The sequence below is a fragment of the Furipterus horrens genome, unplaced genomic scaffold, assembly GCF_987537825.1.
Source record: "Furipterus horrens unplaced genomic scaffold, mFurHor1.1.pri manual_scaffold_7, whole genome shotgun sequence".
Lineage (NCBI taxonomy): Eukaryota > Metazoa > Chordata > Mammalia > Chiroptera > Furipteridae > Furipterus > Furipterus horrens.
Window position 1 is genome coordinate 24,199,780 of NW_028327177.1, and position 25,561 is coordinate 24,225,340.

Genomic DNA, 25,561 nt, shown 5'->3' on the forward strand with positions numbered 1-25,561 from the left:
TAATTTAAAATTCCCATAAACCCAAGTATGTAGTTATGATCCTACATGTCATATATTAAAAAAATAAGACAAAGCAAATATATTAATTATGTTCTTAAAGTTATTTCAAAAATCAATTCCTGGGCTGGGATTAAAACTTTGTTAGAGTACTCATTGGCATAGTTTTAAGACAAAAATGACTTGAGGCTCGTACCAACTCAGATTTGACAATACATATGGTAGATATGTCTTCTTTTCAGTTTCTACTTCACATGCCCAGCCCTCTTTACTTGTGCGAATTATTCCAAAACCTGCTTGTTGGCATTTCTGCCTCCAGTCCCTCCCTTTCAATCCATCCGGGATATTTTTGCCAGGTTCATTTTCCTAGAACAGGTTTTTTTCCTAAGAAAAACAACACCAAGAAGCAAATTCTCAGTGAGGTGATAGTACAAAATCTAATCTACTGATCCTGGAATTCTGGGTTTCTAACCAAAAGACCTTCATAATTTTATTCCCACATTTTTAAGCAGAAACAGCTTTAATCAAGCTTCACTACTCTATTTTACTGCCACCCAGCATATCTTTTTACTTCTTATTTCTTCCTTCCCTCCAGGTTGGTCCATGAATAGGATGTGGAATTCATCTTCTTGTCCAAAGCCTGTCTGCTATGCTAGAGCTAAATGATACCCTGACCATTCTTCATTGTGGGACTTGAAGCTGTGTGATTCCTCATACCTCCAGCCTCTGGACCCTCAGGATCATAATAGCTTCTAGTCTGACTCTGAATACTGCCATTTCTAGATGATTTCTCTCATCACACACGTCCTCACTTCTTTCTGCAAGTAGAGCCCAGGCTCATCACAGTCCCCTTTAAAGCACATTGTAGACTGTGGGTCAGGAAGAGAGTTCAGCTCTGCAGCATCTCTACACCATCCAGTTCGAGTTTCCTTCCACCCAACCCTAGGCTTATGTTTTCAAGGTCCAGGCAGCCTTGCAGATTCAGAGCCTGTTAAAGACCCTACTGGATGTTGGTCACAGAATACTCTCCTGCTTATTGATATACTGCTCATCCTTCAATATTCAGTTTAATGTCTCTTCAACTTAAGTACTTTCCTATCTATCCTTCATGAAGCCAGATGATCTATTTAAATAGCAAGTTAGTCCATGTCACTGCTTTGCTTAAAAACTTCTCAGTGGTTTCCCTTCCTTTGGTCTTTATCATCATGTCTTGCTTCTCTCGGTCTTTCACTCCTAGCTCTGGCATGTATGTGCAGGTGGGATACCTGGGATGCCTTCTTCCATGCTTTTCTCTTACCTAGACATTTTCTACACATATATTCAGGTATCTCCCAGGGAATAATTCCTAATCTCCTTAGGAAGATGCCCCTCTCTGAGACTGAGACATCTGCAGTCTGTTTCTACCACACAGTATTCAAGCTCCATTACAATTACATTTATTCATTCGTTGATTCATCAAGTAATTATTAATACCTATCATGGATCAGACACGTTTTGTGTCATGAACTAGATACTCAATAAATGGTTTTTGCTAATGAATGAGTGAATATAGTCAACTGAACTTTAAGACTAATACCACTGTCCTCTTCATTTGAATTTATTTCCATTCACACTCATGTCTCCACCTTATGTCTAACAATATTTTAAATGTAGTGATAGCTTAGCAAATTTTTTAAAATTTATTTTTACATTCAGTCTTGATATAAAGATGTTTTGGGGAAAAATTGTCATTGATTATGAATCACCATGAAGATTTTTGAAGAGTTATATGATCATACAGTTTAAATAATGCTTGATAATATTCATAAACTATGAAATCTTAACTGCTCATAATTTTGGTAAGCTATTTGCAGAAAGCTTTTGCTCCAAAACATGAATTTACAACAACATCTGAAGGTTACAGAGGAATCACACGCAAAAACAAAAACCAACAACAACAACAAAATCAAAAATATCTAATACAAAAGTAGAATATAAAAGCATTTTGGAAATTTGAAAAAAAAGAAAACTCATAATATTAATATTAATATTAATATTTGCTACAGAAATTTATCCTAAGCAGACTGGGAAACAATGCAGCTACGGTGCATTAATATTTCCTACAGCCTGTAGGAACTATGCCCATACTGCCTAGTGGTTAAGAGTCTTCCTTTGAGAGGCTCTGGATTCTTTGAGATTTTACCCAACCCCAAAGGCTCTGGTGGGTCTTACTTCTACAAAATATGATTCCTAAATAATAAATAATATACCTAAGATATAATTATATTTACTTTTTTAATTATTGGCAAAGTCATTTGAAGTAATTCACTTAAAAAATCCTTCAACCAAACAAATGGATTTCATGCCTCCAAATAAAACTTTAAGAAATACACAATGTGTTGCTTTTAATGTTGAAAGCAAGAGATTTAGTTTTCAAGTAGGTACATACCTAAATAAAAATAGTTACATTTCTATGCTAGATTAGAACATAGTGATAGAATAAAAGACTCCAGCTTTGAAATGTTCAGTTTCACCTACAGATTTATTTTCTTAGGTTATTTTAACTCTGCATTGATATTTCACTAACAGCAGGAAACTATTTGTCTGTCTATGTTCCCTGAGATTTATTCTTAAACACACTATATATTATCATCATTATATTGTTCATACTATAAGCACTGAATAGAAATTCTCACAGCGAAGAGGAACTAATCCAAAATAATACAACAAAGGACTAAGTGCCTACGTGAATTCTTTTGAAACTTAAAGAACATATATTTTCCACACTTACATTTTTGCCTAAAGTTTGCCTCACCAAGTCTATGAAGGAAAAAGCAAGAATCATATAATAGCTTTTTCACAGATTACCTTTTTTCAAAGGCAACCACTTGATTTCCTCTGAGAAGACATATTTAAATCATGTAACTTGAGACTTGAGATGAGTATTACAGCTTTGTTCTGCTTCTCAGTCTACCAATACTATTTCTTCCCATCCTCTTCTTTTCCCGTTTTCTTTGCCCCAGATCTCCCGGTGGAAATAGGTTCTTTCTTCTATTTTCCTTCAAGGTATTTTTGTTTCCTTTAAATAATATCCTTTTCTAAACTTTGGGAACAAATCATGCTGGGGTACAGCTTTTTTAGGCTCCAAGGGCCTTTTTCTGATTCTGACTTGGTCCTAGAATAGAATAGGTAAAAGGTCAGGGAGATGGAATGTTAAGTATTCTCAAATACAGAGAATGAAAACAACCTGGCCTTCTTGGAGAACCTTTCTGCACTGAGAGTCAGCAACCCATGAGTAGGTAAGGCCTTAAAGAACTAAAGAATGCAGGTGGTGATGGCATTAAGGCCACAGGCTGAACTATGCCATGACAAGCCCTCAGAGTTGTGACAACAGAATAACATTGGTAGTCAGCCCTATAGACAAAGGGAATTATTAATTCTCCCCTATTTTTTTTGTACCCCGACTCCCTACCTTTGCAATGCTAGAAATGAGACCCCTGTAAACAGAAACAGACTCATAGATATAAAGAACAGACTGATGGTTGCCAGAGGGGAGGGGGTAGTGCACTGTGTGAAAAAGCTGAAGGGATAAAGAAGAACAGATCGGTAGTTATAAAACAGTCATGGGGATGTAAAGTACAGCACAGGGAATATAGCCAATAATACTGTAATAATTGTGTATAGTGCCAGGTGGGTAGTGGAAACAGCAGGGGGAACACTTTGTAAAGTATATGATTGTCTAACCACTGTGCTGTACACTGAATCTAACACAAAATAATATTGAATGCCAACTGTAACTGAAAAATAAATTTTTTTAAAAAAGTGCAGTAGAAGTAATTATAACTAAGAAGCTATTTAGTAAGAAAACAAAAAACTTGAATATTTAGATATTTATATTATTTGGAGTTTAAGTGGTAAACCCCTTTAATTTCTACTTATATTTCCATAGCTGAAGGCTCTCTTTTAGTATAATGCTTACTATTTGCATTAGTGAATTTTGCCAAGACTTTGGGCTACAGATAAAATCGATTCAGGCAAACCTGAATGAATGGCCTTTGGCCCTTTGGAAATAACACCTATATATTATTTAGTCATGTTGAATTGCTCTTCATTAGAATCAGAAAAAAATGAAGACTTAAAATGACAGCTTTGAAAGATTACAGACATAAGGGATAATTAAAAATTTATACGCAACCCACAATTACCAGAAAGGAAAATCATAAAAGTTTAATAAATCACTTTTGTTTACTATGAAATATAATTAATTATTGGCTTAAGCAAGATTTTATGCCATATTTTCAGTGGTTATTGAGTTGAAATTAGGTTCCTAGCATGGAATGTAAATGTAACTAAGGAAATTTAAACACATTTTCATTTATTTATACACAGAAGATATAATCAAGGCAAGTATGCTTCATACAAACCAGGATTCACACTGGATTTTACAACTCACCAGTCAGAACACATGCTAGCTAGTACTATCAGTACCCAAAATAAGAGAAGTAAAACAAAAACTCTTTCATAGACCATGAATTTTCTGTTTATTTTTTCCCTATCACAAACTTTGGTTAGAATCTGACTTCTCACATACATATGTGTGTACATATATATTAAAAGAGTTCCTAAACACAATACTTTTCAAAGGATGTACATGAATCTCAGTAGACATATTTATTACTTCCACAAATCAATCTGATTTATTAAGGATTTCTAAAAGCAAGAGGTCTGTCCAGAAAGTATCCAGCCACACAATATGAAAAATAGATATATTTATTGAAGAAGAGATAAGATACAAGAAACATTGTACAAAGGACAATGACACCTCAGTCCCCTTCAAAGTAGGCACTGTGGGGGCCTCACACAATTCTCCCAGCGTCTCTTGCACTGTTCAAAGCACTCTGCAAAATCCTTTGTTGGAATCGCCATCAGCTGCCCTGTCATATTTTCCTGAATCTCATGGATGGTCTGAAATCTCTTCCCTTTTAAAGGTGACTTAATTTTGGGAAAAGCGAGAAGTCACGGGGAGCCAAATCTGGGCTGTAGGGTGGCCAAGTCACCTGGGTTGCCAACTTTGTTGATTGCAGCCCGTACATGTTCAACTTTCTCAGGTTCTCTGCTTTTGCAGGCCTTCCAGAACATGGATCACTTTCAAGATTCTCGACCATCTTTGAAGCATTTGTACCACACTTTTATTTGTGCTGCACTCATTGCATCATCCCTGAAAGCCCTCTGAGTCACCTGAATAGCTTCCGTGGAGGAATGTTCAAGCTTAATACAGAATTTGATGCAGATTTGGTGCTCAGTCATTTTGAATGCAGTGGCCACACAGTACACATGCTCACTCACTGACATCTACCACCTCCACTGACTAGTACAGTGAAGTTGTCATTGTTCACTCATGCACATTTCAGTCCATTCTCCTTGGCTGCCCAGTTATATCCATGTCATGGAAACCGTTCTTTTTATATTAACAAAATGACTTGACTTTTTCTGGACAGACTTCATGTATCACATTATTTAATGTTTTACTGAATCTTTAAGGATTAACCAAAATAAAATAAAATAAAATAAAAAGTCATTCAATAGCAACTACTAATGCCTCTATAAACTTCATTAATCTATTTGGAAACACTCCTCAACATAGATATTAAAAGAGAAATCATAAAGACTTAGGACTACAGTCAGTGAGAGATTTCATCTTGATACTATCAGAAAAAGTATTTATGACCAATCAAGCAAGAAACAGTTTTCACATTATCCAATAAAAGTACTAAGTACTGTTTTGGATATCACGAGGTAGGTAAAAGAGTTATAACAAGTGGTATTTTCTCTCCAGATGTTTTTAAACTAGCCCAGTTATTAGTAAGTCAAATTACACATGCAAAAATATAATTACATGCATGGTTAAGTGTAGATATTTTAAGAGTAATAATTTATAGAGAGATAGTCTTTGCACTTGAAAAGCATATAATCTGATTTTATATGAGCAATCTATGGAGACTGTAGTCTTGAGAAAACACAGGGCTTCAGAAATAGTTTGCCTAAATTTCAAGACATAGCATAGTTACCTTGTTTTTTTCTGGTGCATAGTCGACATGTTTTAAAAAATCAAATGGCATATGTTTTCTGTATACCCAAGACTGAACACAAGTTGTGACATAGATAGATACTGTTTCTTGTGGTTGGTTGGTTTTTTTTTTTTTTTTGACACTTTCCATGTTTTCATAGTCTTTACAGATTATGCCCATACACCCCCAAAAAGATACTTAATACCAAACTAAAGAAACAGTAGTTTTGTCTTTGTAGATCCCCATACTATGTAAGACTGCTATTAAGTGTTACAGGAAGTTTTATCAAAAAATGTTGCTTTCACAGTTTTGAACTTCAGTCTAGACTTCAACACACACACACACACACACACACACACACACACACACATATATATACATACACACATACATTTATATATATATATAACTTAGACTCCTTACTGCTTTCCCCAAAGTCCTGTAATAGTGAAAATACATATAATTAATGAGACTATCAAATACATACTATGGATTTACTTGTATTGCACCTTGCTAAGCTTAGTTATGGTAAAAGCTGTGGATCTCACCTCCAATAAAATCATATTCTTTTATACTTGATGAGATTTTTAGAATTTATTTTTTAAAGGACTATATGTGGCATTTCCTAACAATTAGTTCTATATTCCTTGAAAACTCAGATTTTTCTCTTTTTAAAATGTCAGTTTATTTTTAAAACAATTTTTTTTTTCATGGTATTCTGAAACCTTTGCATTGTGGTGTAAATAATTATTTTAGTATCCAAAATTGTCTACCTTGAACATCAATCTTATTAACCTCAAAAATCTGTAAAAGAGTTTGACCTCTGTTTCTACTTACTTACATTACTGATTATACAAAATGTGTGAGTTTACTTAAGAAGGACAAATGAAAAACATGGTAAAATAAAATAAAGCATGAAAAATGATAGAATGTAAATGAGTAGAAACACACTACTAGAAGTCCTATTTAATTGTTATAGTTGAACTGCAAATTTAACTTTAAACTTCTTTGCAGCCAAAGTAATAATAGGGAGTAGAGAATTAAATGATTAGACAGGAAAAAAATGTTAATTTTTCCATAGAAAGCAATCCTTTTGATAACTTAATTCTTTGGAAAAGTATCACTAGTACATGAAAAAGTTTATTTTGTTTAGTTGTCCTCCATCACACAAAACAAAACATAGGGGTAAAAGTTGTAGTTACTTCTGTATTGTCATGGATTCATTTTTAATGCCTTCATTTGTTTCTTTTTTTCTGAGGCTTAAAGGAAGAATGTGTTTTTAGCTGCACCTCTGGAACAACTTCAACTGTTCCAAGACTTATATTAAAATGAATAATCATTAATATTTGTAAACAATTTATATAATACCTTCCCATCCATTTTATAATTTGATCCTCATATTAAACCATTGAAATGGAGTTTATCTCCATTGTACAGATGAGGAAGCCTAGGCTCAAGAAGATGCACATCTACAAAGTGGTAGAGTCCAAACCTGTGCTGTACAATGTAGCAGGGTAAAGCCACATGCGGCAACTGAGCCCTTGAGATGTGACCAGTCTGGGGAGACCCAACATGGTGAAGTAAGTGGAAGCTACACTAACCTCCTTCCAGGACCAATCTGGATTCACAACTAAATTGTAGCGAAATCATCCCAAAGAACTACTGAACACTAGCTGGAGAGAAGCCTTATAACCAAGGACAGACAGAAGAAACTACTTCACCACAATGAGACTGGTAGGGAGTGCAAAGGAGACATGAGAGTACTGGCTTGCTCCCATGGGTGGCAGCTGAAATTCCAGAGAGATATTTCAGTGGCTAGGGGGTTCCCCCTGAAAAGTGTGGGGTCTAAACCTCGAGCTGGGCTCCCCAGTCTACATCACCAGAGCTGGAAAAGAACCCAGATAACATCCAGCTGTGAAAAGCAGCAGGGTTTCTGTCTATCAGGGAGAGACAGCTGGAGACGCAGAGCGCCGCTTAAAGAGCCAACACACAAAATATCATTTGCCACCATGTACACTGGGCTCAGGCAGCGGTAGGGAAGAGTGGACTAGAGACGCTTGAGTGAGTCTGGTGGCTCTGGGAGGGAACTGAAGGACCGGCTGCCAGGATCCCTGTGCTGAGTCATTCCCCATACTGCAGCAGCCATCTTTCTCAGGCAGAGCACTCCTCTCTGAATGGCATCAGCCTGAGGGGAAGCAATAGCCCTGTTGCAGGAATTACTCTGTCCCACCCTGTGGGCCTAAGCCAAGCTGCTGATTATAACTTAAGGCTGTATCACTGATTAGTTTAACTACTCAGGCAGAAAATACAATAGATTAGATGAAGCAGAGGATCAAGTCAGTGATTTGGAAGACAAGGTAGAAAAAACACCAGGCAGAGCAGCAAAAAGAAAAAAGAATGAAAAAAGAAAAAGAGGAAAGCTTAAGATACATTTTGGACAACATGAAATGTAACAACATCTACAGACTAGGAATACCAAAAGGAGAAGAGGGCGAGCAAGGGATTGAGAACCTATTTGAAGAAATAATGACCAAAAACTTCCTTAATCTGGTGAAGGAAAAAGATACACAAGTCCAGAAAGCTCCGAGAGCCCCAAACAAGTTGGACCCAAAGAGGCCTACACCGAGACACATCATAATTTAATTAAATTGACAAGGCTTAAAGACAAGGCTTAAAGACAAGGAAAGAATCCTAAAAGCCATAAGAGAAAAGCAGGTAGTTACCTACAAGGGAACACCAATTAGACTGTCATCTTTTGCCCACTAAGTAGTATGTAATTCATATAAGTCAATTAGTATCTTTATGCCTCTGTTCTGTACTTTTAAAATCAGGGAATAAGACAAAGTGATTTCAAAAATATCTTCTGATTTTAATTAATTGTGGTTCTATAAAATGTTTATCACAAGACTTTGATTAAATATTTCCCCCACCAAAAAAAAAAAAAAAAAAATTGAACACCAGGTTTCAAATACAGTAGACCCTCTCTATATTGCAGTTTAACTTATCATGGCCTCACTCTATCATGGGATTTTTTAAAATATTATATTTAATTATTTATCGTGTATTTTTTGCTATATCGTGGGATTTTGCAGTACTGTATGCATATATTGTTGAAGTTAGGTAGGTTTAAGAGTGTAGAATAAGTGTAAGGTTCCTACTTCGTGGGGGGTCTAGGACGTAATACCTGCAATAAGTGAGGGAATAATGTACTTTGTACAAAATTCTGAATGTAAAATAACTCACTGTAAATTGAAATAATATTTTATATGTACTGGGTTAAATAAAGTATATTATTAAAATTAATTTTACCTGTTTCCCTTTACTTTTTAAAATAAGGCTGCTAGAAAATTTAAATTTACAGATGTGGCTCACATTATATTTCTTTTGGACACACTCATCTAAGCTAAATCTCAGAGCCCCATTTTGACTCTTTCCCAATATCCTTTACCCTTAATATGCTTATCAATAATTTTATTTTGTAAGTAAATTATCCTTTTTGTAAAATTTTCAATTATCACCTTTGGTAGTTGCAGCTTTCATCATCTGTGCTATAAATCTTACACTATGTCCCTCAAATTTACACAACAGTTGTACAAAAGCAACATTAGGGACATTTGAAAATGATGTTTCCCTTTTCCAAAAATTTGTTTTTGAGACTGCATTTTCTTTGTGAACTTCAACCCAAACAACATATCACAACAGGTACATGTATAAGAATCTCTCTTTTCATAAAACTAAACATTAAAGAGATTTCAAAACTGTAGAAAATAATCACTATAGTTATACTATGTTTTATCATTATGGTGTATCTCAAATCAACAAGCCCCATTAATGCCATAGGTACCATTCTATATTAAAGCAATTCATCTCTGTATAGCTAATACACCTTTATCACTGCCTCCTTTTCTCTGTCATTGCATCTTTCTTCTTCCTACCACATCCCTCACCTCATTTATTACCACCCAGCTAATTTTGAATGCTGTCTTCATGAATCACTTAAAGAATGGATCACAGATACTTAAAACAGCTAAGAAGGCCGTTTTATTTCTTGGTCAATCCATTTAATGAAAAATGCAATTAGAAATTCGCAATGAAGTATACAACTGAGTAATCAGAGAACAGTGTTTTGTCTACTGCTTCTAACTCTGTTTTCTTAAAAGCATATGCTACAATTTAAATTTGAAAATGTTTAGGTATTTTCCAAAGTATTCCAAAAATATTAATTCTAAGATATGCTTTACAGACAAAGGATTATTGGTTAAAATGAGTCAGAGAGACACTACATAGTGTATCTTTGTTTTGAAGTCGCAAAGCACATAAACTTTATGAAGTCCTGCAATTTATAAAAACTCACATATTTAAACTGTTTATCTCATATTTTCTATACTTATTTGACCACAAAACACCTTTTTCCTGTTTAACATCTAAAGATCTGTGGGATACACTTTGGGAAATACTACTTTAGATTAAATTTTTTTTTCATTTTTCATGATGTCTGATAGTGTTCATTTTTAACCAGAAACAGTGTTAAATGAGAAAAGTTAGAATGCAATAGGCACAGAAACCCTTAATAAATATTGCTTCTGATTATTTTTGTCCTTGTTCCTGTCACTTCCTTAATTGATTTTTTAAATGTACTTTCTCATGCTTTTGAAAATACTGATAGCTGGAAATAGATCTGAGATAGGCAAAAGACCCAATGTCATATAAAAACATTAAATAGTTCAGTGACCTTAAAAAGCAATGAATCATAGATTAAAGTTTATGCTTCAAAAAACCTCAAAGGATACAGTACAAATGAAAACAACTTTACTTTCTTATTTGACAACATGACTTATATAATGCAGATTTTAGGTTGCAAAGGAAAAAAAATCTTGTTTCTTCTCCCTCTCCTTCCAGCTGCTCAAGTCAGAAATCAGCTTTGATTCCTCTCTCTCCCTCTTGTCTAAACTACCATTTAGTTCTTCTGATTCTCAAATTATCAAATCCATCCACATCTTTCCCTCCCCAAAACTACCTGGTAGTCCAGGCCACTACTCTGCCTTGAAAAATCACTGCAAAGCTCTCCAGCAGCTTTTCCCTACCTCTAATCTTCCTTGCTTTGCCAAAACCGTCAATAGTTTTAGGATAAAATTTAATTTTCCAAACATGACTTTTAAGGTATTCCAAGTTCTGTTCTCTGCCCAACTCTCCAACCTTATATCTCAACTCCACTTCCTGTACTCTCTGTTTCAGGCACACTGAATGCAGCTTAGTTCCTCGAGCCATGCCAGCCTCTGAGTTCACTTTCAGGCTGTGTTGTCTGACTCTTCCAAATATTAAAAGGGCTCCCATTGCTTAGAAAAGTGTTTGAAAACCAATACATTAGTCAAATTAGATCACTGAACTTTCTTTACATATTCTATGTTTTTCTGAACTTACCCTATACTGCTAAAGTTCCTTTTGCTTGATATGCACTCATATCATTGCATTTAAATACTACTTAATCTTCAGATTCTGGCTCAAATTATAAACATTCAAAGAATTCATCCAAAATCTAATTCTAGTCAGAAGTGATCTTTCTGAAATCTTATAGTATTTTGTGCTACTAATATGCTACCGAACATATCTTTCCTAATGTATCTTAAGATTTTGGAGAATGTATCTGTGATTTGTACCATTTTTAACAGTCCATTGTACTTGCACAACACCTTTTATTAAAAATACAGTCATACTGATTGAATAATTTAAATTTATAATACTTGTTAAAAAATCAAACTGTTTAGTGCTAGTTTGATAGTCCACTTACAACTTAAAGCTATATTTATGTGTCACAAATTTTAACTGGGCTTATTATACTAAAATGTCCTATTAGAAATAAAATAAAACTTAATGAGGACTCCTTTAAGAACAAAATGAAAATAACACCATGAAGATATAAGGAATGATTGGGCAATCATAAAGAACCAAGAATATAATGCAAGTTAAAAGTAAGTAAACTTGCACAGTTCTCTTATTCAAAATGAAGCAATCATAAGATTTTACTGACACACATGAATTTTCTACAAAAATGTCAGAAAAAAATAAACATTTTAATAATATTTTCCAGTTTAATTTTCTACCATTAAGACAAATTCAAAATACATACACATGCAGGAAATACTAAAAATGATTGAGAGGATTAAAAAGAGGAATAATATAGTATGCAAAATCTGTGAGGAAATTTTAATACAGTTGAGATTGTGTAACTTAGAATAATAAGGCTAACTCATATCTAAATATACAAAAGATTATTCAAAAATATAGAATGTGAATCACTTGGTTTTCATCACTACAAAATATAAAACAAAAAATATTTGATTGTAAGCGTAAATACTAGAATGTAACTCAAAGAGAAGACCTTGTATAACATTAAGATTGTGCATTGTGCTATATATTTTGGAAATAAGAAATACTGAACTTTGTTGAGGGAGAAAATGAATTTCAATTAGAAATAAGAAATGGACTTTCATATCAATAGATGTAGAAAACAACACTTGATAAAATCTAGCACCCATTTATGATAAAATCTCTCATGAAAGTGGAAACAGAATGAACATAACTACACATAACAAAGACCATATATGACAAACCCACTGCCAGCATGATACTCAATGGTCAAAAACTGCAAGTGTTTCTCTTAAAACTGGAATAAGACAGGGATGTCCACTTTCACCTCTCCTATTTAAAATAGCACTGGAAGTCCTAGCCATAGCAATCAGACAAGAAGAAGAAATAAAAGGCATTCAAATTGGAAAGGAATAAGTAAAACTGTCATCGTTTGCAGGTGGCATGATACTGTACATACAGAATGCTAAAGATTCCACCAAGAAACTACTAGAACTGATAAATGACTTCAGTAAAGTAGCAGGATATAAAATTATCTAGAAATCAGTTGCATTTTATATGCCAATAATGAACTATCACAAAGACAAATTTAGAAAACAATTCCATTCACAATTGCTTGAAAAAGAATAAAATACCTAGGAATAAATCTAAACAAGGATGTAAAAGACCTGAACTTAGAAAACTATTAGACACCGAAGAAAGAAATAGAAGATACAAAATAAGTAAAAGCACATACCATGCTCATGGACAGGAAGAATTAACATCATTAAAATATCCATACTACCCAAAGCTCTATAGATTCAATGTAATTCCTATCATGATATCAGTGATGTATTTTACAAAACTAGAACAAATATTTCAAACATTTATATGAGACCACAAAAGGCCTCCAATAGCAACAGTAATCTTGAGAAAGAACAACATGGAAAGAATTGTGCTACCTAATAAGAAACTATAAGGCCATAGTAATCAAAACAGCATGGTACTGGCATGAAAACAGACACTTAGATCAATGTAACAGAATAGAGAACCCAGAAATAAACCCACACTTTTACAGTCAATTAATAGTTGACAGAGGAGGTAGGCATATACAATGTGCTAAAGGTAGTTTATTCAATAAACGGTGTTGGAAAAACTTGACAGATATGTGCAGAAAAATAAAACTAGACCACCTTCTTATGCCACACACAAGAATAAATTCAAAATGGATTAAAGACTTTAATGTTAGACCTGAAACCATAAAGGTTCTAGAAGAAAACATAGGCAGTAAAATCTCAGATACAACTTGTAAAAATATTTTTTCTGATATATCTCCTCAGGCAAGGGAAACAAAAGAAAAAAAAATAAATGAATGGGAATACATCAAACTAAAAATTTTTTTGTACAGCAGAGGAAAACATCAACAAAATAAAGAGATAACCCACTGAATGGGAGAACATATTTGCTGATACATTTGATAAGAGGTTAATATCTAAGTGTATAAAAAAACCTATAAAACTCAACACCAAAAAACAAACAAACAATCCAATTAAAAAATGGACAAAGAAACTGAACAGACACTTCTCCAAAGAGGACATAGAGATGTCCAATAGACATATGAAAAGATGCACAACATCACTAAACATCAGAGAAATGAAAATTAACACCACAATGAAATATCACTTAACACTGGTCAGAATGGTTATCATCAATAAATCAACAAAAAAAAAACAAGTCCTGGTGAGGATGTGGATAAAGGGGAACCCTTTTGCACTGTTGGTGGGAATGCAGATTTGTGCAGCCACTGAGGAAAGCAGTATGGAGTTCCCTCAAAAAATTAAAAATGAGACTTCACTTCTGGTCAAGATGGAGGTGTAGGTAAACATGTTTTGCCTTCTTGCACAACCATAGAAAGAATTGCAACTAGATCTCAAAAAAAAAAAAAAAAAAAAAAAAAGCACCCAGAACCATCAGAAAATTGAGCTCTGTGGAAGTCTGACAACCAAAGATTTAAAGAAGCCACATTCATCTAGACAGGAGGGGCAAAGTCACAGAGACAGGTGGAGAGGCACGGAGATGAGGTGTGGTGTGGGGTGGCGGCAGCAGTGGTGGGATGGACAGTCCCATATTCACATGTGGTAAAGAACAATCAGGAGGGATACCTTGGAAGAAAGTGATTCCAGCCCCAGGCCAGACCACAAAGCCACAGTTCGAGTGCCAGGAAGATAAAAACAAGTGGGGATTGGAGCAGTGGAAGAAACTGCTGAATTTTCAGGAGTCTCCATTTAAAGGGCACACACGAACTTAGAATGTATGCAAACCTACCAGTCTGGGATTTGCCACCAGGACAACAGCTGGAAGGGCACCAGTTGCATACAGGAAGTGAAGTGACTGGAAACACCGCGCGGGCTGGGAAAACCTCCAGAAGCCAGGCAGTGGCACTGTCACCTCTCTGAGCTCCCCCCTTATACAGAACCACAAAGTCCTGAAGCGGGTTGCCCCCCAACCCCCTGGCAATTACCTAAGGTTCTGCCCCACACAATTCACAGGTGCCTTTTCTACAACAGGCTATGCTACTAAGACAGGGAGTCAAAGCGGCTCTACCTCCTACACAGAAACAAACACAGGGAGCCTGCCAAATTGAGGAGAAAGAACTAAATGAAATGGAGATAAGCAACCCATCAGATGCAGAGTTCAAAACACTGATGATGAGGATGCTCAAAGAACTCATTGAGTATGACAACAACATAAAGGAAGAAATGAAGATTACACTAAGTAAAATAAAGAAAATCTACAGGAAACCATCAGTGGAGGTGATGATGGCAGGATTCAAATCAATGATTTGGAACATAAGCATTCGACCAGAACAGCAAAAAAAAAAAAAAAAAAAAGAATAAAAAGAGGATAGTATAAAGACGCTCTGGGACATCTCCAAATGTACCAACTTCCAAATCATGAGGATTCCAAAAGGAGAAGAAGAAGAGCAAGAAATGGAAAAAATAATGAAAGAAAACTTCTCTGATTTGGTGTAGGAAACAGATATACAAGTCCAGGAAGCACAGGGAGTCCCAGACAAGTTGGACCCAAAGAGGACCACACCATGACACATCATAATTAAAATGTCAAGGGCTGAAGATAAAAAGAGAATCTTAAAAGCAGCAAGAGAAAAGCAGAGAGTTACCTATAAAGGAGTTCCCATTAGACTATCAGCTGATTTCTCAAAAGAAACTTTGCCAGCAACAAGGGAATGGCAAGAAGTATTCAAAGTGATGCAAAGCAAGGACCTATAACCAAGATTACTCTATCCAGCAAAACTATCATTTAGAATGGAAGGGCAGATAAAGTGCTTCCCAGACAAGGTAAAGCTAAAAGAGTTCATTTATCACCAAGCCCTTATTACATGAAATGTTCAAGGGACTTATTTAAGAAAAGGAAGATCAAAACTATGATTATTAAAATGGCAACAAATTCACAACTATCAACAACTGAATCTAAAAAGACAAACTAAGCAAACAACCAGAATGGGAACAGAATCATAGATATGGAGATCATTTGGAGAGTTATCATCTGGGAGGGAAAAGGGGGAGAATGGAAGAAAAGGTACAGAGATTAAGATTGGTAGGCACAGAATAGACAGGGAGATTTTAAGAATAGTGTAGGAAATGGAAGTCAAAGAACTGATATGCATGACCCATGGACATGAACTAAGTGGGGTTATGACTGGAGGGAAGTGGGTACTGGGGGGAAGGGGGAAAGGGGGGGGAAATTGGGACAACTGTAATAGCATAATCAATAAAATATATTTTAAAAATATAAATAAATATATACCATCTTCTAAAAAAGTTAAAAATGGAACTGCCTTATGACTGAGTGATTCCACTTCTGGGAGTTTATCCCAAGAAACCCAAAACACTTATTTGAAAGAACATAAGCACCCCTATGTTCATTGCAACATTATTTACAATAACCAGTAAGATAATTTTACAACTGACTGGTTCAATGAAGAACTGGTTGGCTGCTAGCAAGTCAGAAACCTCTGGTCATCAGCTCCCCTTTGACACAGATGGCTCTAATTCCAGGACAAAATGACGGCTGGCAGTGGACGAGGAAGGCAAAACAGGACAAGGAATTGAGATACTTCAGACATAAGTGGGACTGGAAGGGATCTAATAGAAGACTGATGGCTGCTCCTCTACCTCTGGCCGCTATACCTCCTTTGGCAAGGAGGGTCTGGTTGCAAGGTGCTGAAGCAGAAATGCTTCAGTTATGAGCACAGCCCGCTGGGGAGTCTTGGTGGTTTTCTCAGATTATTTCCTTGTCTCCACATATTTCTATGCTTTCTTATACTTCTGCATTACATGTGGCCTCACCATCAATTTCCTCAGCAGAATGTTTCCCTACCTCATCTCATACTTTTCTAGTAGCTCTTGTTCCACTCTCATTTTCCAAGGAATCATGACTTGAAGTAAAAAGGAGTAAGTTCCTCACATTCCAGAACAAAAACAGAAACATAGAAACAACAACTTTTTTGGAATAAAAGCTATAAAAATTGCATTTTTATGTCAGTGCCAAACTTTCATGCCTAAGTATGAGGTCTGTCCAGAAGTTATCCAGACATGCAATATGAAAAATAGAGTCATTTATTGAAGAAGAGATAAGATACAAGAAACATTGCACATAGGACAATGACGCCTCAGTCCGCTTCAAAGTAGGTGCCTTGGGACCTCACACAGTTCTCCCAATTGCCATCAACTGCCTGGTCTTATTTTCCTGAGTCTCATCTATAGTCTAAAATCTCTTCCCTTTCAAAGGTGATTTTAGTTTTGGGAAAAGACAGAAGTTGCAGGGCACCAAATGTGGGCTGTAGCGGGGCTGAGTCATCTCGGTGATTTGATGTTTTGCCAAAACTCTGCTGGAGACATGATGTATGACCAGGCGTGTTGTTGTGGTGAAGCTGCCAATCACCAGTTGCCCATAGCTGTGGCCTTCTGAATCACATGAATAGTTCCCGTGGAATGTTCAAGCTTAACGCAAAATTTGATGCAGATTCATTGTTCTACTTGCTTAGTCATTTTTAATGCGACAGCCACACAGTATACTTGCTCATTCAACTGTCTACCACCACCACCGATTAATACAGTGAAGTCATCATTGTTCACGCATGCGCATTCCAGACCACTCTCCTTGGCTGCCAGATTACAGTGATGTTGTGCAAACTGTTCTTGTTTGATTAACAACAGCTGTACTTTTTCTGGACAGACCTCGTACATTAGATCCACTTTCCCACTATTTCAACTTCAAGCATATATCTAAGTTAAATCAGAATCTATTGCCCCTCTCCCTCATAGTACATACATAGTACATAAATTCAGATCCTATACAGTTGAATTTAAACCCCCTTTCAAAAAGTCGTTTGGCTTTCAACTGTTTTTAACAAAAAACACATACAGACTGACAACACAAGGTGATTATCTGTGGATCATATTCATAAATATGGAGATTACCTAACATACCAAACACAAAGACAGAAAGGCACCTTACACTTTGTGTAACATTTTATATCATTCAAGGGACAGTTGTTGAAACCCCATTGTGTGCAAAGTATCCGACAAGAGCCAAGGTGGATGAAAAAATGCGCCAGACCAAGTTAGTACCTCCTATAATATGCTTTCAAGTTACTTGATACTTTTCTCTCAAGGTAAGTTTTGTAATTTTGACCATTTTACTTTATGTGTTAAGGCCTGTCTCTCCCACCCACTGGAACATAAATACTATATGAGGAGGAACCCAGTGAATGCATACCCTGGGTGTCTGTCATAGAGTAGAGAATCAATAAATATTTACCGAGTAACAATATAATGTAAAGATGTTATGAGGTAGTGTCAGTTTTAAAAAAATCAACTTCATCTAACAGTAAAAGGTTAGAAGAATTTGTCCACTTAGAGCAGCATCCGAGAGAAAAAATGAATTCTGCCTTATTGTTTTCCATCCTACAAAGTTTCTGAGACCAAATAGCTCTCAAAGCTCAAGGGAACAATAAGCCAACACTCATACTTTTTTCCGTATGTTGGAGGAATGAACTATCATCATTACTCCTGGTAGAATTTTATACTGTTCAGCTAGGGCTTTATTAAATTTCCAACAAATACTTGCTACTGTCTTTTTGGAAGTCTTCCTAGTAGTTAACTGGAACAGGACTCAATTGAATAAAAAACATCTAGTAGTCCACATACCTATTCAGAATGTATGGAAATTTCATTAAAAATGGATTTACCTTGAAATTGCATTTCTGCTTATACATCAAATGCTCAAAAACCTTAAAGCACTTATTTTAATAAAATTAAAAGACTTCTTTTTGAAAGTACATCTCAGCTTATAATTAAACTCTTTATGGTTTAATGATTTACAGCTACTAGCACTTTAGTGATTACCAGCCAGTACAATGCCTTTGGCTATTTACATGTTAAAATTCTGCCCAATTAAATTAAATAAAATCTATGTTAAATTAAAAGCAGTTCCCTGAGAAATATTTATTTTGAAGAGAAAGTATTTTTCCTCCTAATTATACAAAAATATACTGTTATAATATACTAGTTATAAAAATATACAGTGGGGTTATGTAACGAGTACCAGCTTTGGAGTGTATCTGCCCACCATGAAACTCCTTCTGAGATTCAGTTCTCTGACATGTGAACTGGGCATGATAATGCATACATATAAGGTTGTGAAATTAAAATGAAAAAATTCATGCTATTACTAATTATGTTTTTTAATGACTGGTAAATTTTTTTCTAAGTTTTAAATTAGAAAAAAGCTGGTATATTAATAACTGGTACATGTACTTTGATCAGATAGTGTAATCTGTGAAGATAAACTTATTTCCATTTGCACTGCCTCCCAGAAAGCATATAGGACATAAATAATAATTTTTATAAACCACATCTACAATATTTCTTGATTCTCCCCACGTTTCCTTCTCTCTCCACTATTGTCATTGTGGTAAGCAGAATGGTCCCCCCACAGATGACCATGCACTATTTTGTAGGCTCTGAAAAATATGTTATATTACAAGGCAAAAGGCACTTTGCAGGTGTAATTAAGGTTAAGGACCATAAAACAGGAAGATTATCCTGGATCATCTCAGTGGCCCAACCTAGTTCCATGATCCCCTAAAAGCAGAGAACTCTCTTGAGCTGGAGGGCAGAAGAGACGCAGCAGAAGGGGTACTCAGAGAGATTAGAAGCACAAGAAATATTCAATGTGCTTAAAGATGAGGGAGGCCATGTGTTGAAGAAAAATGGGAGCTCAGTCCTGCAAAGGCAAGGAACTGACTCCTACCAACATCTGAACGAGCTTGGAAATGGAGTCTTCCCTGGAGCCTTCAGATAAAAACACTGCCTTGATGACACTTTAATTTTGGTCTTGAGAGATACAGAGACCAGCCAAGCTCACCCAGGCTTCTGACAGAATGCTGAATTTGTTTTAAGTTGCAAAGTTTGTAGTAATTTCCTATGGCATCAATAGAAAATTAATACTCATTGATCAGGCCCTCATCATCTCTGCTTTAAACAAATAAAACTGTCTCTTGCTCTTGAACTCTAGACTTCCTTAGTGACCGAATCTTTCTAGATCTGATTGTCAAGACCCTGTTTTAAATCCTGCAATAGCTCCCTATTGCCAACTCTATGGTTCTAACTACTTAGCTTGATGTTATTTCTAATTTGGCCCTGACCTCTATCACTAGTCTCACCTCCCACCATGTGTCAAATACTCTCTCATCTGCTCATACATAAACCTCATTTCCGCATCTCTGAGTCTAATACTGCTCATGCCTGAAATGTGCATGCCTGTTTCAGCATTCTCATCATATAAACATTATCCACAATTCAAGGCTCAAATCAGTGGTTATCTTGGCATCAGCGTTAGAAGTGATCATTTCCATTCCCCAGAGATGTAAATATGTATCCCAAGGAGTACATGGGCTTTTCATTTTAGATCACTATATTTGAAACTATACCAGATACTGAGAAGGATATATAAAATAGGTTCTAGCCAAAATATAGACAAGTAAGTATATGATTACAGTTATTATTATAATGAGAGTAAATGTAAAGTACAGTGAGAGCTTAGAAATTATCATAAGATGAAAAGAGCAGATTTCTGAGTGACCACAGGTCATAACAGCTGATTTGCATTTAAGCTCTGGCTCCAAAGCTCTTTCACCTATTCAGGTCCCACAAATATGCCCTCTCTCTCATTAAGAAACCAAAACTCTTCTTTGACTCCATCTTCCCCAAGCTACAGTCTTATCTCTTTAATTTTTAATTAAAAAATTCCAGAATGAGTTGTTTTTATTTGTACTGCTCAAGACAGTAGTCACTGGTAGTATGTGCCTTTTAAAATTTAATTTAATTAAAAATGTTTTAAAATATTAAAAATTCTGTTACTCAGTCACACTAGCCACAATTCAAGTGCTCAATAGGTGCATGTGGCTAGTGCTACCATACAGTTATTGGACAGCATAATAGAGGGCATTGCCATCATTGCCAAAAGTTCTGTTGGACAGTGCTGGTCTAGACTGTAACAGAATAATTTAGAATGAAATCTCCTCCAGATCCATACTGCCTGGATTAAAATCTCAACTTCTATCCTTACTCGTTGGGTGAACTTGGGGAAGCCAGTCCCCCTCTTTTTACTTTGGTTTCCTCGTTGGTAAATGAGGATAACAGTAATTAATTCCTGCTTCATGACATTGTTGTGAATGCCATCGTATAATCAAATGGCTTAGGGATTAAATTAGAAGATTTCAGTTTTAAATACTCTTGGAGTTTTTAACTTTTTTCTTAAGAAAACATAAAAATCTTATGTAAAACAATGACACATATACACACACATAGAGAATTTACGAACCCATTGAAAGTTTGGAGTCAGAAATTGCAAAACATTCTCTGTTTGCTATTCTACAGGTAAATATAAGCTGGAAAGTGTGAGATATTCTGAATTCTACTGTCAAAACGCAAAGCTATTAGGTGGATAGGTAAAAATAATTGCACATTTTAAGAATGATTAAAATCTCAGTCATTATAATGTTACTAAATATTAATGAAAATGACAAAAAAAGAATATTTTATTTTCTGCTGGACTTTATAGAAAGAAGCTATATGATATAATAAGGAACAAGACTACGTTTCTTAAATCTGCCAACATCACAATGTTTTTGAAGATTAAAAACCTGTAACTACTCATACATAGAAAACAAAGCAATATTGTTACAGAATCTCAGTGTGTGGTCAACCAATATATACTTTTTCAATAAAAATATTGCCAAGGAAAGATATATGGGACATATTCACCCAAACTATAAAGACATAAACCTCATCATCCAGAAACATTGACCATTCTCTTCTTGAAATCTTCTGTGCTCTCAGCTTCTGTGACAGTACTCCCATAGATTTTGTCATTTCCTCATGATCACTCTCTTGGTCTCCTTCATGAGCTCAGGACTCATCCCTCTCCCTCTTCCCCCAACCTACTCCTTTTGTACTTCTAATATTCATTAATAGCACTACGACCATCCACCCAGGATGCAAGCCAGAAATATAAATTACCTTAGAATTATCTCTCCTTCACCTCTCCGTATCCGAAGAGTCACTAAATCTAATGGCTGACTACTATTGATAATTTTGCTCTTTAATATTTCCCTGAAACTGTTACCTCTCTCTATCTTTATTACAACTGACTTAATTCAGATTCATCCAGGCTCTTATCTCTTACTTGAATTATTGTACTATTTTGCTTATTCATTCTGAAATACTCTTTACTAGAAGATGACTTGAGTTTACTTTTTTATTGTAGCCCCACTAGAATATAAGCACAAAAAGAAGGATCTCTTTTTTGTTTCTTTGTTTGTTTATGTTTTCTTTAGAATAGTTCCTGGCATGTGGTAGATGTTTTACAAATGTTTGTTAGATAAATAAACGGCAGCCTGAATGTCCTACAAATTATGCAAATCTGACCATATCAATCCTCTACTGAAAACATTTTAAAACTTCCAATAACCTATAAATTAATATGATATTCAGGACACTCCATGATCTGGTCTCACTTATCTACCAGCCTCATCTCTAGCTACATTCGGTCCAACATTTTATGGTAAAATTATCCAACTGTCTGTTACTCCTGTACATATCATGCCTCCATACCTTTGTTCATTATAATTTTTTATGGGTTCTGTTTGGAACATCTTTCAAATTGTCCTACACTTGGTTAACAATCACTGTCCTTTCAGGCCTTAAATCGGGTATCATCTCCTCTAGTCACTTTTCCCCAGAATTCCAGAATGGATCAAGTGAACTTCCTCTGGGCATCTGCACACTTTCTATGCAATTCCAGTTTTACCAACTTCTTACTGTCTTGAAGCAATCTGTTTAAGTGTCTATCTTCTACTAGATTATAAGCAACTTAAGTTATAAACAATTTCTTTTTCATCTTTGTTCTCCATGTACCTGGCACATAGTAAGTGCTCAATATTTATTTAAAAACCTTGAATGAATGGAATTATTTAGTTTAACACCACATTCTCTTACTTGTAGTCTTATTAATGTCTTTTTTTAGGCTCTTATTTTTTAATTAATAGACTTTATTATTTAAAGCATTTTTGGTTTATAGATGATTATAAGTTTTAAAGCTAAAAATGCAATAAAATTGAGTTCTAATTGTCAGAGAAATATAAAAAAAATTTCTAGAGGCCAATGTTTATCATATTAGCACAACACAGTTAATTATGTATAAATATTAGCAATTAAAAATCATTTAAATATAAACTTTATGCTCATTAATTAAATTTCTATTTCTATATTAAAATGCAAGGTAACATTCTGAAGCACCAAATGAAAAGTTCCTATAACAAACATACTAAATATAGTGAGTTACAACCAGGTTATAAGGAATACCATCAAATAACTATTTCAACATAATATTATTGCATAAGGCACAAATTCCAAAATCACCACTATAGTTTATAAAGTCAAGATTAGCCGGGTCCAAAAAATAATATACGTTTAAATTTTTCTGTGTTACACATTTAAGTCTTGACTTTTGTGTACAAGAACCCTAGTATTCAAACATAAACAAGATTTAATCCATTTGCCTGTAATTTATTTGCTGTAAAAGAAACACCATATTATATGCTTTTGTTTGTTAAGTAGAAGATATACTATTATTTCCAAGATACCAGGGACTTAATGTTTAATTACCAACACCCATTTGAAAAAAGACATTGCGAGGACTCACAGATTTCTTAATTGCTAACAGTGGCTTTCAGTAGGAGTGTTGTATCTAATTTATTTTTGCAGATGTGATTTTGAAACTGAACTTTAAATTAGCCAAGCTTTGGATATCTTCACTGTCAGCAGAAAATTCCTCCATCCCTGCTGCTGGAGAATATTGTTGCTTGAAGTTTTACAGGGAAATAAAACTGCAGTGAGAAAATTGATACTACAGAAAGTGCTGCTTACAAACTGAAAAAGAAGTTCGGTCGTCGGCAATAAAAATATGTAATTCACACAACATATAAGGTGTCATCTTCATCACCATAACTTGCTGGGAATGAGAATTAATTTGTCTGGTGCCAACTCGAGAAAGCTACAAGAAAGCAAATATCTCACAGATCAGAATACCTTTACAAAGCATCAGCGACCGGCAGTCTGGGAACCATAGCTCAACTCCTCCCTGAGGAAGAAAGACATTAAACACGTTCCAAGAACAGTGGCCAAGGTCTACTTTAAAGCAGGTTCATTCATCACTGAAAAGCAAAGTCACTGTTATATTTTCAGAGAAGTTGACTAGTTTCAAGTGCCCCTTTCCTTTTGAAACATGCCATCATCCACATATGACTGCAATAAAATAAGAGAAAAAGAATGCGTATTTTAATTACAACTCAAAGGTAAAGTCAGAAGTAACGGAGAAATGCCTACCCGTTTGGCTGAGCTGAGAAGCGCTGCGACTTTTCCGCGAGAGCCCCACAATAGCTACCATTTTGGCCCCAATGCTAGAGCGCCGCTTTTGGCCGCTGGTGCCCAAGGCGCCCACCGCGGTGTCCGACTGGCTGCCGTCGTTCTTCTCCAGCGAGCACATGTCTCCACTGATGCTGGTGCTTTTCGTCATGTTCTTCCCTGAGATGCCCATCTGTCTGCTTTGCATTTTGGAGGTAAAGACACTGTAGGTCGATGAATCGTTAAAAGTGAAGATAAGAGTAAAAAAAAAAAGGGGGAAAGACAGAAAAGGTATTTTAGATGAAACATCTGAAATGTAACTAAATTATATCATTTATGGGACATATTTTTAGAATTAAAATGAATCAAATACCATGGTCTTGAATGGGCCTTACTATTCAGGACAAACCTTAACACAACTAAAGAAAATCAAACCTAGGATTTCATTTCTGGAGTCAAAGAAGACACTAGTTTGCATGAAAAACAGTTCATGAAAAGTCAGTGGACTCATTCATGAGAACATGCTCTCCTGCAAGTGCAAATCTGTCCTCCGGCAGCTGTATAGCATACAGAAGTTTCCAAAAGCATTCTTCTCCAACCCGATTTACTATTGCCTTCAAAAAGAAATTAGTGAGAAAATTTTACAAAAAAAAAAAAAAAAAATGGCAAAACTTACAGGATCCAGTGCTAAGAGTGGCCTTTAAAAAAATTTTTTTTTCACTTATGAAAAACCTAATAAGGTTTATTTATCTAATAGTAGCTATATTTTCTAACAGGGATTGATGTTTTCATTAGCTTTGAATTAAAATAATTTATTTCATTTTATATGAGTTTATGTTCATTGATATAAATCTATATTCAAAAAATTTTTTCCTCTTGCATTCATTTGACAGGAAGAAAACTCATTATCAGTTTTCTAGACAATGGTCATAAAGCAATCAATGAGTCAATGAAGCATGAGCTCCTTGATGGTCTGCTAGATCGAGAATGGGAGTAACCAGAGAAAGGACCCTGGGTTTTTCTGTGATTATTGGCGTGTCAGAGGAGGCTGAGTAAGCGGCTATCCTGCTGGCCCCATAAACCTTGACGAATGTGACAGAAGCAGCCTGATGTGCAAAAATAGGAAGACATTTATACAGCACCAACTGTTGACTCTGTATTAGAAAGTCAGACTAGGTA

General features: G+C 35.4%; 1 protein-coding gene across 9 annotated transcripts in view; it reads right to left on the reverse strand.

Annotated features, from left to right (window-relative positions):
• The window catches only part of RIMS2 (regulating synaptic membrane exocytosis 2), a 426,764-nt gene that overhangs the window by 37,087 nt on the left and 364,116 nt on the right, over positions 1–25,561 (reverse strand). For 4 of the 9 annotated variants that reach the window (XM_090283463.1, XM_090283465.1, XM_090283464.1 and 1 more), the window contains one exon: positions 24,365–24,606. The exons of the other annotated variants lie outside the window; for them this stretch is intronic. In XM_090283463.1, coding sequence (XP_090139589.1) covers positions 24,365–24,606 — 242 coding nt within the window. The remainder of the gene's footprint in view (positions 1–24,364; positions 24,607–25,561) is intronic. 9 annotated transcript variants of the gene reach the window in all.